The sequence below is a fragment of the Talpa occidentalis genome, unplaced genomic scaffold (genome assembly GCF_014898055.3).
Source record: "Talpa occidentalis isolate TD23 unplaced genomic scaffold, MPIMG_talOcc4v2.1 talOcc4.7, whole genome shotgun sequence".
NCBI lineage: Eukaryota > Metazoa > Chordata > Mammalia > Eulipotyphla > Talpidae > Talpa > Talpa occidentalis.
The window spans coordinates 67,546,243-67,563,738 of NW_023605083.1; the positions used below are offsets into that span (position 1 = coordinate 67,546,243).

A 17,496-nucleotide genomic window follows, 5' to 3' on the forward strand; every position below is an offset into this window, starting at 1 on the left:
GAAACAGATAACTTTTCAATGAGTACTCACAACATTTTGCCAGGGTAGTGAGGGGATGCAACTTGAACACAGCAGCCAAAGTCACAGACGGGAACGGCCACCACCCTGGGTGCAGGCCTGGGCTCCACCTCTTCTAACAAAAGAGTTTTCTCTTCTGAGTCTTGGTTTCCTCACATGGACAAGGCAGTTACCAACAGCCTCCTCACTGGACAGCTGTGATCACAGCTCCTGGCCCATGAAGACTTGGTGGACTATGCTATTATCGATACCAACATGTTAGCAGAAGGAAGGGGCCACACGTAAGGGTGCAAGGAAGTGGCACAGAAAGAGGGCTCAGGGTTTCTCTCACAATGCCTGTTTCCCTGAGCCCCTGCTCAGATACGTACCCTTTCACATAGTGTTTAAGGGTGAAAAATGCATTTGCTTAAAATTCATCTGCTTTTTATAACTTCCAGGGACCAAAATCTGCATGGGAAGCAGTTCTTTGCTGCTCCTAATTAATTCTTAAACAAAGACGGTGCTGGCAGCAGCAGAGTTTACGAAGCCAGTTGACCTCCTGGTGCAGAAATGATGACACAGATGTTGTTGTTGCTTCACAACCTCATTTTTCACTTTGTACCTCTTGGTCAGGCCAGCCATGTCTTCACCTTCTGAGAGCAATAAATGGTCCCCGGGGGGCAACTCTGAGTGCCCACTTGCCACTTACCATGGCTTCTGGCTACTCAGAGGCCTCCCAACAGCATCCCTGGGGCTAGGACAGGCCAGAGAATCAGTAGCACATTATTTGGCTTCTCTAAGAGATTCCCAAGAACAACATTTGGGAGGCTACCAGTAATAGTAATAATCACAGTCAGTGTGACCCAGATATCACTTCTGGGTCAGGCACTGGGCCAGGCATTATGTCTGGGTTATCTCACTTTATTTCACACCATTTCTTATGAGTTACTGTTCAGTTGAAAGTCCAGGAAACAGACATTGCAGACAGGAGGGAGGTTTTATGGCTCCTGGGCAGCTGTTAACAGGGCACTGCCTATAGGGAGGCACCCAGGCTTCTATCTGACAGGAGAGGAAACCCTTCCCAGGCCAGTCAGTGGAGAAGCAGAAAGCTAGAAAGTGCAGGTTCACCCTCTGTTACTTGTTCTTCCAATCCCATTGATCTAAAACAAGGTAACGGGGCCAGCATGGGCTCCAGATTCAGAATCCAGATCTTGGGTGTCCCTGTGACCTTGAGAATCTCAGTTTACTCACCCATAGACTGGCATGTTCTTACTGATCTTGTGTGTGACTGCTCATTAACCAGCAGCATTCTAGAAAAGATAATGTAGTGTGTGACAAAGACCAGGCTGGCATTTAAAAGGCACTCAAAAATATTATTGCAATAACTAAGAGGAAGTTGTTATCACCAGCGCCTCTCCCTGCAACCTCTAAATCTGCACCCTGTCTGCAATGTTGTGAAGAGTTCACAAGTGTAACTTCTGGCAAGATCCACTGCTCCATCTCCCAATCCATCCCTATAACCTTTCCTCCCAACTGCTGTTCTAGACCAGGCAGTTGCTGTCTTCTAAAAACCTCCCAACTCTCCTTTCTTCCCTCGCCATCCTTTTCCTCCTCCCCTTTCTGTTTTTCCCCTTTGTCTCAGGAACAAGAGCAGAGGAAAGAGAAAGCATTCCGTCCAGCTTCCCTTATTCCATCAGTCACCGATGGCTGGGAAGGCACCAACCACATCTCTCTGCTGTCTTTGCTGAGGTCTCATCACAGAATTCCACACTCCAGGGATCTAAAACAACAGAAATTCACTCCCTCAGAGTCCTGAAGGCTATAAGGAAAGATCAAGGTGCCGATGGGGTGATACCTGGGAACGGTGCCCTCGTTGGTTACCACTGTGTCCTCTGCACCCTTTCCATTCTGTCTGATGTACACACATCCCTGGTGGCTTTTCCTTATAAGGACGCCACCCCCACTAGATTAGGGTCTCACTCTTATGACTTCATTTAACCTTAACTAAATACCTTCTTAAAGACCCTATTCCCAAATTTAGTCACATAGAGGTTAGCACTTCCGCATATGAAATCTGGCATATGAAATTTGCCACTCCGAATCTCAAAACAAAGGGCTGCCTTGAGCAGCCCCAATTTCACCATGGACCTTGCATGACTGTCTATAGGAAAGTCTTCAGGCAAATGTCCGTCAATAATCCCACCAGTTCTGGTGAGGATTCAGGAACTTCTTGGTTGGGCATTGAGCTACTGGAGGACCCTAAGCAAGCCCCTTCTCTGAGATTCAGCCTCAACTGCTGTCAAAGGACATTAGGAAGAATATCCGTTTAACATATTGTCGGGAGGTTCTAATGAGATGTTAAATGGGAATATGTTCTATTAACGTTAATGGGTCAACCATGTTTGCGCTTGAAGAATAGCCTCAACCGACTGAGACATTTCCATGTATCAGACATCAAGCTTGCACTTAACATGGATATTCCGATCCTGGCAAAAAGACTTCATAAGAGGTCTTATTATTGTGCCTGTTTTACAGTCCATGAAACCCAGGCTCAGAGATGGCAAGTAGCTAGCCCCAGATCACAAGGTTAACAAAAGGCAGAGCAATCTAGACCCAGGTGATTCCCCGCTCCCCCCTAGGCCCACCTCTGTGAGTACTGGTGGCTCAGATGCACTCTGCAGGTGATTTTCCTTCACCTGAAACCATCTGCCCCTACCTCCCCCGGCAGCCTCCAGGGCTGTGTGAACCATGCAAAGAAAGCCCCTGCAGACACCAACATATTTCACTCCCTATTAAAGAAGGCTGAGACAGGTCAGGCCTCTGAACACTTCATTAGGGGAGCCTCAGGACATATAAGGAATATAAAAAAACAGGTACTAAAGAGGGTGTCTGTGAGAGCTGGTCTTGTCTGCAACCCAAAAGAACTTGGAAGAAGAAAGGGAGCCTTGGGGACTTGAAGAACAAGGACAAGAGCAGATGAGCTGGGGTGTGCAGTGAGAGCAAAGGGAGTATGGCACCAGGCAAAGGCCAGGTCTAGACCCACTTCATCTCCTTTTGTTGCGTGACCTTGGGCAAGTCCACTTAACCTGATGAACCTCAACATTTCAATCTGTAAGATAGGCATGGCAATGGATGCCTGGCAAGGTGTTGTGCGAACTAAATAATAATTTAAAAAATTAGCAGGTGGAGGCTGTGATTCTCCCACGGGTGGTCTCAGAAAGATGCAAGTGAGTGATTTCCCCCCTTTGCAATCTACAAACAGGAGTGGCAAAGCTCACCCCAAATGCAGGTTCCCCCAACCCTCCACGCCAGATGCTCAGATCCAGTAGGCCTGGGGCAGGGCCCAGGAAATCACCTTTCAGACACACACCTGAGGTCATTCTTATATAGGATGGAGATCTTGCTCCACATCTACTGAAAAATAAACAGCAAACAGTAGAACTTAATAAGATTAGGCACTTAGAAAAATACCTAAAGCAGAGCAGTAATGCAAGAGATTCAGAATCAGGACACTTGATTTTCGACCTATGTGGAATGAAATGCTAATTATTTATGGACTGCAGCCTCCCAGGTGCTGTGGACAAAATGCCCTCAAGAATAATTTTAAGAATTTAGTCAAATAATGCACATAAGGCCCTCAGCCTATTTCCTGGCATAGAGCATGTGTTCGCTGACAGATTCATTTTCACCTAGTCCTTGAAAGGAACTTGTAAACCCCCACAACTATGGAAACTCCAGGGGAGAAATAGGGGCACACACACAAAAATCTTTCTGCCTTATTTCCAACAGCACATATTTTGCTGAATCAAGCAATTTACAGGGGGCAAAAATAATTAGTGGCTTGAAAAGCTTTGATACAAGCAGGCGCTATGATAGTAATCAGTCACCTCCTACATATCCCCAGCTCCTCCAAGTGACAGATGACAAACAAAAGCAGGACAAGGTCCTCCATCACGGGCAGAATCATTGAGTTAATGGAAGAATTATTGCTTCAGAAATCCACTCCAGTCCTATTGAGGGGAACGTTCCAATTTATCAAAGCCAAATGAACATTAATTGCAGCAGTCTGGTAAGTTTTCCAGCCGCTATGACCTTCATTGAATTTTAATCCAAAACAGATAAGATTTCCTTCCACACAAGAGGAAACAACACAATTAGCGCAAAATGACAGCTAGATTACGAAGCAGGCTCACACAGACCGCACACACACATTCACACTCACGCACACCCCCGTGACAATATTGATTCTACTTGACTTAGAATTCAGCACAAAGGAGGTAGGCAGAGAAAAGGTAAATAAAGTACAGCCACACATCTGCATAAACCCATAAACCTCCCCACTTCATTCAGGAGAGAAATTTTGGAGGCGGAAGCCAAGATGGAGAAGGTGGCAGGCGGTAATGGAGACAGAATTTCCGTTAACTGCTGTAATTAATGTTATGTCTCATCGGGGAGAGATTAAGAAAAAACAGAGAGGGAAGGAAGAAAAAACAAGTATTATTTTGCTATTAAAGACGCCCTTGAGCTGGGGAACATTAGCAGCAGAAGTTTGTATTGGGTAATTGTTTGACTGTACTGGTGGATTTGCAGACAGGCTGATTACCACGAGGAGTGAAATATCGTCACACTGAACCTGTCTGATTATTATGCTCACTGAGGAGGAGCAGAGGCCTGGTGCTGAGGGCGGATCACAGCTGGGGAAAGTTCAGGCAGTGTGGTGCAGGGGGATCCCCTACCTCCTAACATACACACCCCACCCTGAGCCCCAGACCTAAGCTGGCTGACCCATGACCCTGAGTCACTCTTTGAAACCAACAGGCTTCATCGGTATCCTCCTTTTCACTCTGAAAAAATAAGGTTTAGACTAAGAGTGTTTTAAAAGAGCTTTCCTCTTAGGGGATTCCTGAGGTCAAATGTCTTAATCCAGGTGGTGTGAACTTGAGTCACTTGGATAAAGTGATGTCATGGTTGAACCCCCCCACCAAAAAAAAAAAATGGCTACAACCTCATTCTGGGAACCTGTGCATGTGGCCTTATTTGGAGAAAAAGGCTCTTTGAGATATAATTAAGTTAAGGAGCTTGCAAGGAAGAGATCATCCTAAATCACCCAGGTGGGTTGTAAATCCAGTGATCCTCACCCCATGTCCTTAGGAGAGACATGCTGAAGACATGGAAGAGGTGGTGACTTGAAGAGGAAGGCAGAAATCAGAAGAGTCAAGGAAGGGATTTGCTGAGTCTCTGGGGGGCAGGTGGCCCTGCTGTTACGTGGATTTTGAATTTGGGGTCTCCAACTCTGTCAGAGAATACAGTGCTGCCTCTCTGTCTCAGGTTGCAAGGATTTTTCTTTATACACATTCCATTCTACATTATGTTTTGTCCAGAGGTGCAAAATAATTGCCTCCAAGCCCCTTCCTGTGTTTTCTCTTGCCATCTGCAGGCTGCTTTTGTCAACCTTTTCCATCCAGGCTTGATTTTTGGCTCAGACAAATGGGCAGGAATGAACATCCATTTCCTGTTGTTATTTCTGAGAGGTGGGATATAATCTGCTGCTGTTTGCAACTATTCACACACCATCTCTGTGAAGGATTGCTGACCCCTGCCCGTGATTTTGGACTTGGTCATATGTGTGCTTTGGATCATAGAATTTTAAGGAACTCACTTTTGGGCATTTACTTTAAAAGACACCCCAGATTTCTTCCAGCTCTTTGGCTCATTTTCTCTGCCATGAAAACCAAATGTCTCAGACTAGGGCTCCCCCTCAGCAGAGGTACAGAATGAGAAGGGATACAGATCCTCAGTGAAGCGCTGTCACCATGGGACATGTGTGAGGAATAAAGTATTGTCTGGTCAATCACTGAGGTTCAGATTGGTTTGCAGAATAAACAAGCAAACCCTGACTCATCTAAAAGAGTTTGATTCTGTAAGGTCTAAGGCGATCCTGCTCCAACATTCCAACCATATTTTATCATTCTATTGGTTTTGGGAAAACTAAGCCAAATGCTTTCCTGTGCATTATCTGAGCCCAATGTTATAATTTTAATTTTATTTCCATTTTGTAAATGACCAAACAAGAAGCTCAGCGAGCTAAAGACTTGTCCTAATTGTGACAGCTGGCAGGAGGTAGTCTAAGCTTGTAACTCAGCCTCCCGACACGAAGTCCCTGCGCCTTCCACTTGCCCTACACTGTGTTTCTAAATGCTGTGGAAGATCAGAGAAGCCATGTTTCCTATGGACAGAAGTCATGGATTATTCTCATAACTTCCCTGTGAGTCTAGCTAGAGACCCTACAGGCTTTATTGAACATTTGTTATGGAGGCAATCAAGGCTAAACTACAAGTTTCATGTAATTTAAATTCTTTTTAATTAAGAAAGTCTTTGTGATCTTAAATATTCCACTTTTTTTGAGATGGGAGTGGGATATATGAGATATGGCCCACTTACATTAAAATATATTTGGAATATTTGCATTGCAAAAACTTCACTATGTTTTAGCAACTAATATAATTAGGTGATTGCAATTTACAGATGGGGTGCTAAGACTGAGAAGGGATTGTGACCTGCATGAGGTCATGGAGCACACGAGGGGCAGGGCTGAGGAACCTAGGTCCCTCCAGCTTTTTGTGCTGTCTGGTTTATCACATGTTTCTTCCAACACTCAATTTTTGCTGATTTCCCTTTTAAACTAATTCCCCTTGGAGTGTTTCCCCCTTTACTCTGTCTTCTCCCTGCAAGGCTTTTGGGGCCAATAATCTATAAGGGGCTGGCTTCTCCTACCCTGGTAAGATATGTCCTGGACATACTTTAGTAATATCACTTATAGATATCAATGACGGCACATACTGTTATCATCAATAAAACACATACTGGACTCCTAACCCCCAGTATTAACTCAGAACATACCTTGAATAGACACTGGGTCTTTACAGAGGCAATCAAGTTATAATGAGGTCAGTAGGGGGATCCCAATCCAATATAAATGGTGTCCTTATAAAAAAGGGAACTTTTGGACCCAGCGACAGGCAGGCAGGCAGGCAGGCAGCCACACACACACACACACACACACACACACACACAGAAACTGGAGCTGCACTACTACAAACAAATTTCCTGAAGCTCAGGGGAGACCTGGGGCAGAACCCTCCCTGATGCCTTCAGAAGGAGGCTGGCCCTACCAACATCCATCTTGATCTGACTTCCAGCTCCTGAAATGGGAAATAATACATTTTTGTTGTTTAGGTTGCTCCTTTTGTGGTGCCTTCTTGGGGCCACCCTGGGAAAGCAATCTGCTTAGAAATAGCAGCATCTATGCTACCGAAGACCCCAGCACATGTGCCTTTCTGAGTGTCTTGCAATCCTCACAACAGACCCCAGGGCAGGAACTTCCATCCTCACCCCACACAGATGTGGAGCCAGCAGTGACAGTGGGAAGCTGCCCAACTGTAAGTCGGCTATGGAGCTGGCAATGAACCCTGGCTCGCCATGTCCATGGTTCTGTGTTCACAATTTTCCCTGTGCCTGCATTTCCTTGAAAATGTAGAACAGGAGTGATAATGCTATCAGTTGAAGATGAGATTGAAATGATTTAAATATATGTGAATTATTATAACACTAAGTTATTATCTTGAGATTCTTTAATGTCTTGATTATTTTCTCATAAACCTTTCTAGCTAGTTGTTATTTCTGTTAATATCCCCAAAAGTAAACACAATATTCCAGATCTCATCTAGAACCTTTAAAATGGGTTGTTCAGGAAACGAGTCTTTCACTAATACAACTTAAAATGCAGGCTCATACTTAACAGTCAGATCCTAGACATTTGGCTCATTCCGAGCTTGTGGGTGATTTTTTTTAAGAGATTTTAATATTTTTTTTCTTGCTGATGGGATTTTCATTGTTACTCGTCATAAACAAATAAACCATTGCAAGACTGAGTGATTAAACTGATGAACTAAGGACTGCATGGTATGCTGTAAATGAATAAATGCAATGATTGGGGGAATGATCTAAAGCCATTTTCACAGAAGATTTTAAAAAGTATTATCCCCCTATCACACAGATCCTTTCAACAAAGCTACTGATCAAGAAGGTAATAATACTTCTTAGATTTATGTGGCATTTTATAATCCTCAATGTATTTCCCTATATATTATTATGCCATAGACTCATAGATTTTCTAAGTTTGAAGAACTACAATAGGGCCATCTAATTTAGCTATTATTTCTCTCAAAACCCCGATGAACAGGGTTTCTAATCTTTGCTTGCATACCTCCAGGGAAGGCACACACTGCCCCAACTCAGTCCATTCCATGGCTGGACAGCTCAAACACTCTGAAAGGTTTGTCCTACCGTAGATAGGAATGTGGGGGCCCTTGTAAACCCCACCTCATTCTGGCCCACCATTATAAATCTGCAGCATTAAAAGTAGCATATGATGCTCCCTCTTATATGCTCCCTCTCTTTCAGCACTTCATGAGTGCCTGGCACTGCACCATGGAAAATTACGGCTGAAACAGAAGACATTTAGACAAACACAAGTGGAATCCCAGTTTCAGCACTCATTGGTGGTGCGGACTTGAGGAATTATAAAACCTCACAAAACTCCCAGGTTCCTCATCTGTAAATAGGGGGTCATCACAATCCCTATTTTATAATAATATTAGAACAATTAAATAAAATAAAGTATGTGCCACACTTACTGTGCCAGGCAGACAAAAGTTCCTCCATGGTGGAAACCACTGTGTAGGACACGTGAATGTGTGATCTCAGTACATAGGGCAACTTTAAGAATTGAGGAATATTATCCCAGTTTTGTAGATGATGGGGTTGATTAGGTCAAGTTCATGAAGCTCATGAGAATGACACTGTTCAGCCTTGGAGCTGACTGCCAAGTCACAAGCCTCCTTAAGATGCCCAAGGATTCCTTTTAAGGAGAGCTTCTTTGGAAAAACTTACACATAATATTTTCTCATTTAATCCAACAACTCATGCACAGAGAGAGAATAGAAACTGGTGGTCTACCATACAGATTAAGGGCACAGGCTCTGGCATCAGTCTGCATAGAGTAAAAGAGCATTTTTATCATTTAAAACGTTGTGTTTTAGTCACAGCAATAGCTATTGATTTTCACATCTCAGGTCCTCTAGCTATGAAGTAAACATACTAATAGTATCCACCTTAAGATTTGTTGTGAGAATTAAGTGTGATAATACATGGACATCAAAATTTGCAACACTATCTGGCATAGAGCAAATCCTCAAAGTCAGTTATTAAGACATTGACCTTTCTAGATCAAATAGAAAAACAGCAGCAATAATAACAGTAAACCCAATGTCTTCCGACCCGTAGATCAGAGGCTTTTAAATATTGCTGCAGTGATAATAGGAATTTACCCACTGCCACTGTGTGCCCAGCACATGCCACGCTAGATAATCAGTACTATCTGTATACTCCCTCCCTTCCTCAATAAATTAGTGAGGCTGGCATGAACAGTTTTGTTTCACAGATAAAGAAACTGAGGATTTGGGAGGTAAGGGGAAACTGCTTGGAGCAGCGAGAGCTGTGACAGTGGATGGGAAGACATGCACCTCCCTCTGTTTCTGGCGCAGGAGTAATGAGTCCCTCCTTGTCCATGACGCTGGGGACACTACCAGTCATATGATGAAGCCTTCTGGGATGAAGCAGATGCTAAAAAAAGACTTGATGTGCCCTGAAGTGTGTGCGGGCTCCACTCCAGTAGTCAGTTGCCCATGACAGAGCTGGGCTATGGTGGTGAGTGCTTTGGTAGCGGGTGTGATGCAGTAACACCTGGAGGGGGAGAGCTTATACCTCCAGAACACATCCAATGCTATAAAGCAATGCAATTGAAGAAAAAATAAGAGGGGCCTCAGGGGTTAAGCACTGCGTTATGAAGAAATCCGAGGCCTCTGCAACACAAGTTCAATCCCCAGCTAGCCAGGAAGCAACCCACATGTTGCAACAGACCTCTCCTTACTCACCTAGTGCTCCCCTCAATAGTGTATTTCACTCAGTCCACCTGTTCTGTTCCCCACTCTGTCTCTAGTGAATCCTCTCACCCCCCGTATCTCTGACCTACACCCCAGTTATTGTATGCATAAATAAATAAATCTTAAAAAAAAAAGAAAAAGAAAAGAAAGCTAAGACATTGACCTTGCCTCCAGATCCTTTTGAGATTTGATGGGATGATTTGGGTTTTCTCACAAATCAAACTGGATCTTCACCAAAGATGAAAACAATGTGAAATTTGGCAGAGTGGAAGCCACCTGATGGGAATAATCTTGAGTAGTCACTTGATGGAAGAAACCAGAGTAACCACGTGATGGGTGGAAGCCACCTGATGGGAATAATCTTGAGTAGTCACTTGATGGAAGAAACCAGAGTAACCACGTGATGGGGGGAACCTTGAGCAACCATGAGATGCCAGTTTGGAATCTTGGGGGAAGCCTGGTCCCAGAGCTGTCCCACTGTCTGGGACAGCCATGTGTCCTGAGGCAAATCAATAAAACTCACATCATCTCAGATTTTTCATCAGTGAAATGGGGAGACAGAGCTCAGCCAGCTTGCTTGGGGATGAGAGGGGAGGAAACACTCTTTTTGCTCTTGCTGAATCTCCTGTGGCCAGAGCAGCAGAGACAGAGTGTGAGTCACAGAGAGACCTGTCCTCCAGGCCAACTACAACTGGTTGGGGGAACCTGGACAAGTATTAGCCTGCATTTAGACCTCAGCTTTCCCATCTATGAAGTGAAAGGGGTCATAAATCAGATCATCCTCTTGTCCAGGTACTTGTGTACCCACACAATAAGTGTTAAGCATGACCTCACTTCATAGATGACAAAAATACAACACAGAGAAGTTCAGTACTTTGTCTAAGGACTTCCAGAGTGAGGGTAAATTGGCCAAATGGCTATTTAGATGAGGCTCCCAGGCTCCAGAATCCATGCTGATAGCCCCCATGCCACTCCACCCAAGACAGAGGGCAGCAATCTAGGAGGTGAGTCCCACCTCTGACAGCTGAGCCACCATCTGCCAAAGCCAATGTTTCCTGGACAGGACTCTGTCTCCTGAGGATGAGGTGAAGACAGGAAATATCCAGATTTTGGAGCTCTGAAGTGGAAAGAAACTGGTGGGACCATGAAGTGTTCTACATGGGTCACTTTAGCACCTGGGCAGGGTGGGCCCATGTCTGCCAGCCTCTCCTCAGCCTCTCTCACAGCCTCGTCCAGCAGCACAGGGAATGGCAGAGCACATCAGTGAGCTGTACTCACTGAGCAGAAGGGACAGGTGAAGGACATCTCCAAGTCCTTGGGGAGACAGTCCGATTTAGTGGAACCAACCCTGGGCCTGGCAGCAGAGAAAGCCTATTCCAGGTCATTTTAACTGAGATAACACCACAGAGGCTACTGGGTGACAGGAAGGCTGTATGAAAGCAAATGTGGTACTAAAACCCAGTAAAACTTCACAGAGATTAGTGAAAACAAAGTCTTACCCTCAAACATTAAAAAAAGAGCAGCCACATCTCCTTAATCCTTCCAAATCTCAGATGATGCCTCACCCCCTGCTAGCTGAGGACAGGAGCTCACCTGGTGTCCTAGGGTGGTGCCTATGACTTGCACCCCAACGTTAGCATGCAGGCACCCACTGGGCTTGACGTGTGGCTGCATCATTTGCTAAATATACATATGGGAAAAGTCTATCACACTCATTCCATGAATAACACAAAGGCCTTGATTTGTTCTTCCACGTGACGAGCATGCGTTAGGTCCAAAATTAACGTCGCTGTCTGGCTGGGGTGTGTGTGCGTTTTTCCAAAAAGAGAAAACTCCCAAGTTCTTACTCAGCCCTCATCAGCATGGCTAATGCTCAGTATTGGTTGAAGAGGAACCAGCAGAACAGAGACAAAAGCCAGGGGCTACTCCATCACAGACAATACTGTACCCCAAAGTTCGCATGCAGGCTAACTGTTGACTGCTGTTGATGCTGAAGGGAAGGAAGAAATGGGGGTGGGGGGCGGTGGTTGCCTGCCTTGGCAAGGGACTTTCTGCCGAGTACATCACTTCTCTGGGCAAATCCCTCCCCTCACATACTTGAGAAGAGCATATCCTACCCTCATGTCTCTGGCTGAGCTGTGCTGAAGGGAAAGGGGAAGATCATATAAGAGTGGCGTGAGGAGCAGAAGCACAAGGGGCTGTCAGGTATAGCTATTTGGTGTCTTCGAGAGCCCATCGGACCTGTACTTTCTGCACAATGAATTTGCTTTTTACTCTCTACCATGCAAAACCCTTAATTATGCCTTTTAAAAGAAACCATTAATAGGCGCCTACATACACTATTGGCTACATTCCAAAGGAGTTCAGGCTTTGGGGCTTCCTCTGTGGAGAAGGCAGGCTAGGAGCTTCTAGCTCCTGGGGCCATCAGAGACAGGAGTCCTTTTCACCTCCATACCCAGTACTTGGTATCTCCTCAGGAGGTGGCTAGCCTGACCTGAAGCACCCTCAGGACAGGGCAACGAGACAATGCCTGCAGGCCTGCACAGAATGGGTGCTCACATCCTTGCCCTGAGAGCAGCACAGTGTCAAGGACATAGCTCAGGTTTGGCAGCCACACGCTCCACCTCCACCACCCAGCACCACCTCTTACCAGCTAAGCACCCCGTGTTATATATTTTCATTCCTCTGACTTACTTTTCACAACCATAAAGTGAGGGCTGTGGAGGGGCTGCTGGGTATGACCTCCCCCATTATGACGCCACTGGGGTCCAGGGCCCACCACGTGTGTCCGCATTGCAGGGGCTGCTGTGAGGGGTTGAAGTACCTGGTGCATCAAGGGTGCATGGGAAAGGGCAGCGTAGTTCCCATGGTGTCCTGATTTTGTTTGTTCAGAGATTCTGGAAAAGGCCAGTTGTATTTTGGAGCACTGAACCTCAGCCCTCAGCAAGGCAGGCCAAGCACGTGACAGATGTTAAACAGCTATTCCCAGAGATGTCAGCCGAAAGGCCAAGGAGTTGGGGCCCCTTTATTTTCTTCTCTGAAGCGCAATTAGTTTGTCACAGCTGACAGGTGATGGATGAGTGCGCATCTGTCCAAGTGTCACCACGAATCCACCTGACCTTCTCTTTGTCATTCTAACCTCTCACACATGACCAGTCCCTTCCCTCCACCAGCTGACCATCCCTTCCCTCCTTCCATGAGTTCTCCACCTCACCCCACCTTCCGCCAACCCTCCCTAATATCCCCCTCTGCCCCATCCCATTCCCCCTCACTCACCATCACAGAAACGTGGAGAATGTGCATCTGCTCCTCGACAATCTCCGAGGGCTCCTGGAGTGTGGGCGCTGTGGCCCGGGCCAGCTGCCCCGAGCTGCTCATGGAGACGTGGAAGTACAAGGTGCCGTTTTCCAGCCACTGCTGCCGCCAGTGCACCAGCGAGATGTCTGCCGCCGTCCCAGACATCTCTGCAAGACAAGACCCAAGGCACCAGTGAGTGCCCTGCCTGGCCCGCTGCTCCTAGGAGTGGAGTCACACACATTCAGGAGCTCCACAGGCACCAACTTTGTACCACATGATTTTCCCCACATCAAATCTGCAAGCCAGAAAAACAGGTCAATTTATAGACAGGTCAACTGTGGCCAAGATCTGTTCCAACAGAGAGGCAGGACTTGAACCCAGGTCTGTCTGGTGCTCCAGGGTGCAGCACCATGCCTGCTAAGGTCATGTAGGTTCCCAGAGTGGGGTCAAGCTAAGCAGGAGGGAGAACATGCTTACATACTTCCTTCAGGGTCATGGAGCTGGAGGAAGATGCAGGGAGGGCATCCATGATAGTGAACTCAGTGTGGACTTTAGAGGCTGCATGTGGTCACGGCAGAAGCGCAGAGTCTCAGGGCTGGAGAGGGCCAAGAGAACATGCAGCCCAAGAGAGATACCTCCGAGCTGGGCTGTCTTTGGTGGTAAAGGAGCTGGGTTAGTGGGTTGTTCTGGGCTGGCTGTCTCTGCCTTCCTCAGAGCAGCTCCCTTTCCTTGCAAGGTTTACACACACTCCTGAGCAAGAGGGTGTTGGCATGGAAGGTTCCATAGCTTAATGATACTTGAAGCCACTGTCCCAACCCAGAGTTCGTATTCAATCAATGGAAAGTTAAGACTTTCTAGTAAATTGTAAAGTCAAGTCTCCTGATTTGAAGGCCCTAACTTTGCCTCTACCCTGATTTTCTCTCCATAGATACCCTTAGAGTAATAACCACCATTTTACTAGCAGTGCTGTTCAATCTTATCATTCTAACATAGCCTCCTATTAACTAGGAAGGGCCATAGCATAGATACCAAAATTGCCTTTGCCCTGGGATCATACAACCTTTTCATGGCACTGTCAGTAGAAGGGATGTGTCCCTGAAATGTTCTAGAAAGACAAAGCCTATCAACATGACTTGTGAACAAAAAAGAAGGGTGGTGAGGAGAATAGTCAGGTCTTCAATAGCATGAGTGTTATTGCAGGAGACAAAGATTATCTGCCTATAGATAAGCCGCCTTCATAGGCCTGAGACTTGTAACCTTATACCCTCTTCCTAAGACAGGCAGTTAGCCTAGGGAGTGCATTCTTACAGGCTCCAGAGACTGTTGTATGTGCTGGGGGGTGGGGAATGGCCCCCTACACACAACGTACACACATGCTTAAAGATCAACGTGGAAGCTGAGTTAGAACTTCTCCTGGCCTCATTATCTCTCTCTCCCTGCCCCATGGCAGCGCCCTCATTTGGTGAATGAATGAAAAGGGGTCATCTTGAAGAATAAGAACATGGAATTTGTTCACCATATCCTACTGAATTATTCTTGTGCCATTCATTCCCAATAGACTAGCTCTTTGAAGTTTATAATCAAAAAGTCTTCAGGGGAAGAGCATCTGGCACTCAGTAAGTACTACAAAATATCTATCAGTATTTATTATTAGTTTTATTGTTAATAGGGACATGATCTAATTCATCCTCCACTCTCCTACTCCTCATCCAGGTCATCAGGAAATCCTTTGAAAGCCACCCAAAATTCAATCCCTCTCAGCTCTACCACAACCGCCTGGACCAACACACCATTCTCTCTTGCTTGTCTTACTGCAAGGCTTTCCAAACTCGGTTCTCTTCTTCCACCCTGGCCTCTTCTGTCTATTCTCAACAGAAGCCAGAGCAATCCCACCACAGCATATGTCAGCTCTTGTCTCCCCTCAACTACTCCCCCAATATAAGACAAAGTGGCCAGAACACAGTAAGTTATTCTTCCAAGTGAAAGCCTCCTTGGGCTTCCCTAGCTGCACAGATTACCACATGAGTTCATCAGACCTTCCAACGTGGGCCCTGAAGAGTACCCAGAACTCGTGATGGGGTTCCAAGGGAAGCAGACTGGCTATGTGCCCAGTCTGTGCAGCAGGTCTCTCCCCATCCTCTCCTGCCTCAGCACCCCACACCTCCCTGCCTCAGCACCTGAGGCCCAGGCAGCAGCTGTTCTGGCAGCTGGCCAACTGGGCCAAGCCAAAGTGAAGCTGTTAGGGTAAACGGCCTTGCTCAGCCCTCTCTCATTTTCCTCACAGTGCAGCAAAGCCCGGAACCAGAGACCCAGGGTAGCCAGGGATGATAGCTGCCTCAGGAAAGTGTTGTCTCTCATTCAGCATCTTAAGAAGGAAAGTCTGTGTGGTACTGGCTGGCTGGACACGGATGGTGTGGGAGGTCTCAGGAATGGCCAGCAGAAAGCCCCAGGGCCGGCCATGTCTGGGTGACACAGCCTAGTGTAGACAGAGGCTCTCATGCCTGAAGCTCTCTCCAGGCTGCATCCCACCGTTAGAGGCTTGCCTTCCTTGTGCTGAGATTAGAAAACTAGGTCTCCGAGGATTACTCACCTGCTTAAGGTCACTGGCGGAATTGTACTCAGCTGGACCCAGCGGATTTCCAGCCCATGCAATTTCTAATATGTCAGTCGCTTTTACGTCGCCTTTTCCTTGACTAAATTAGCCCCAGAACCCAAACTAGATTGAGCTCTTTGTTTGCTATGGCGATGAATGCACCGTCAGCAGACAGTAAACGTTAAGTGATAATAACAGTGTGTGAAACACAGTAAATATTGAATCACAGAGAACAGCTCCGGACTTACTCTATTACATAGAAAAGAAACTGCTGTTGGGGAGGAGAGGAGGGGCTGAGACCTCAAAAAAGGAAATTGCCTTAGCAGAAGCAGGCAGCCTGGTCCTTCCTTCACTCATTCACTCACTCCCCACACGTTTGCAGGCTCTTGGCCTTCAGCACACTGGGTTGAGGGCTTTGTAGTAGGCAGTCAAGCAGCTCAGAATATGGAGGGAAATGAGACACAGGCTTTGCCTTCTGGAGCCACCTAGCCATTCAACAGCAGGACTGGCACTGCCACCCAGGGCACATTCTGCATCTACTATGACCCAGGCCACTCTCTGTGCTTTATCCTGTTCTGTGCCTTCCTCGGGTACTCCAACTCCTGCAAGACTTACAAGGTCCTCAAGCAGGCCAGATGTCCCCTTGCCTCAGGGCATATATACTTTCTGTCTGCCCTGGAACTTTCCACCCAGAACTTTGATGGGTGGCTTCTTCTCAGCATTTGTCGCAATCCAAAGGACTGGCACGGAGAAAGGCCGTACCAGCCTTAGCGGAAGTGCTACTCTCCACGGACTTCCACTCCACACTAGATCTCCTTTACAAAAGCTTTCTAGAGTATTTTTCACTAAGGGAGTTTTTCCTTGAATGTGCGTTTCATGTCTGTCTCTGGCCAAGCAGGGACCTTGCCTATTTCCTGCCATACCTCAAGCACTTTGAAAGGGTTTGGTGCATAATAAATGCTCAACAAATCATTACTGAAATGCTGCAGATGGCACACATACATGATCATAGACACACCTACACACACGTTTGCACTTATGGCAAGAAGATGGAGGTACTGTTAAGTCTCATAAGAGAATTAAAGATTAAGTAAAGTTCCACTGGAAAGGTAAAGGTGGAGTGGGACTCTCCTAACTTAGAGGCCAAAAATTATTCCCAAAATGTGGTGATGTGAGTATCACAGAGGATGGACATTCTGTCCCCTGAGAGGCGAGAAGGAGACACAGAGATGGACTGGGCTGGGTACGTCAGGGGACAGAGCTGCATGTAAGAAGGAGAACATTGGGTTGGAACTGAAGCTCAGACACAGAGTTGAGGGCCTTGAATGCTTGGTGATAGGGTTGATTTTATCCGGCATGCAGTAAGGAATCAGTGGAGTACACTTGATCAGAGAGCAGGTCCTGTGTCCATTAAAAACAGGTCAAAAAAAATAGTAGTATAACCAAGGCCAGCTCTTGAAATTCCCCGCTGATTGATTTTCCAATTGCATTTTCCCTTTCCTCTTCCTCTAGTCCTTCCATATAAACATTTCATTGAAGTCTTCAAGTCATATTACAATCAAACTTAAAGCAAGAGGGGGACTAAACACATTTGGTCGGAAACCA

General features: G+C 46.3%; 1 protein-coding gene across 3 annotated transcripts in view; it reads right to left on the reverse strand.

The window, feature by feature from the left end:
• ASTN2 (astrotactin 2) overlaps nucleotides 1-17,496 on the reverse strand; it is an 834,050-nt gene that overhangs the window by 698,181 nt on the left and 118,373 nt on the right. For all 3 annotated transcript variants that reach the window (XM_054689531.1, XM_054689530.1, XM_037494593.2), the window contains exon 2: nucleotides 13,278-13,465. In XM_054689531.1, the coding sequence (XP_054545506.1) occupies nucleotides 13,278-13,465 (188 nt within the window). The remainder of the gene's footprint in view (nucleotides 1-13,277; nucleotides 13,466-17,496) is intronic.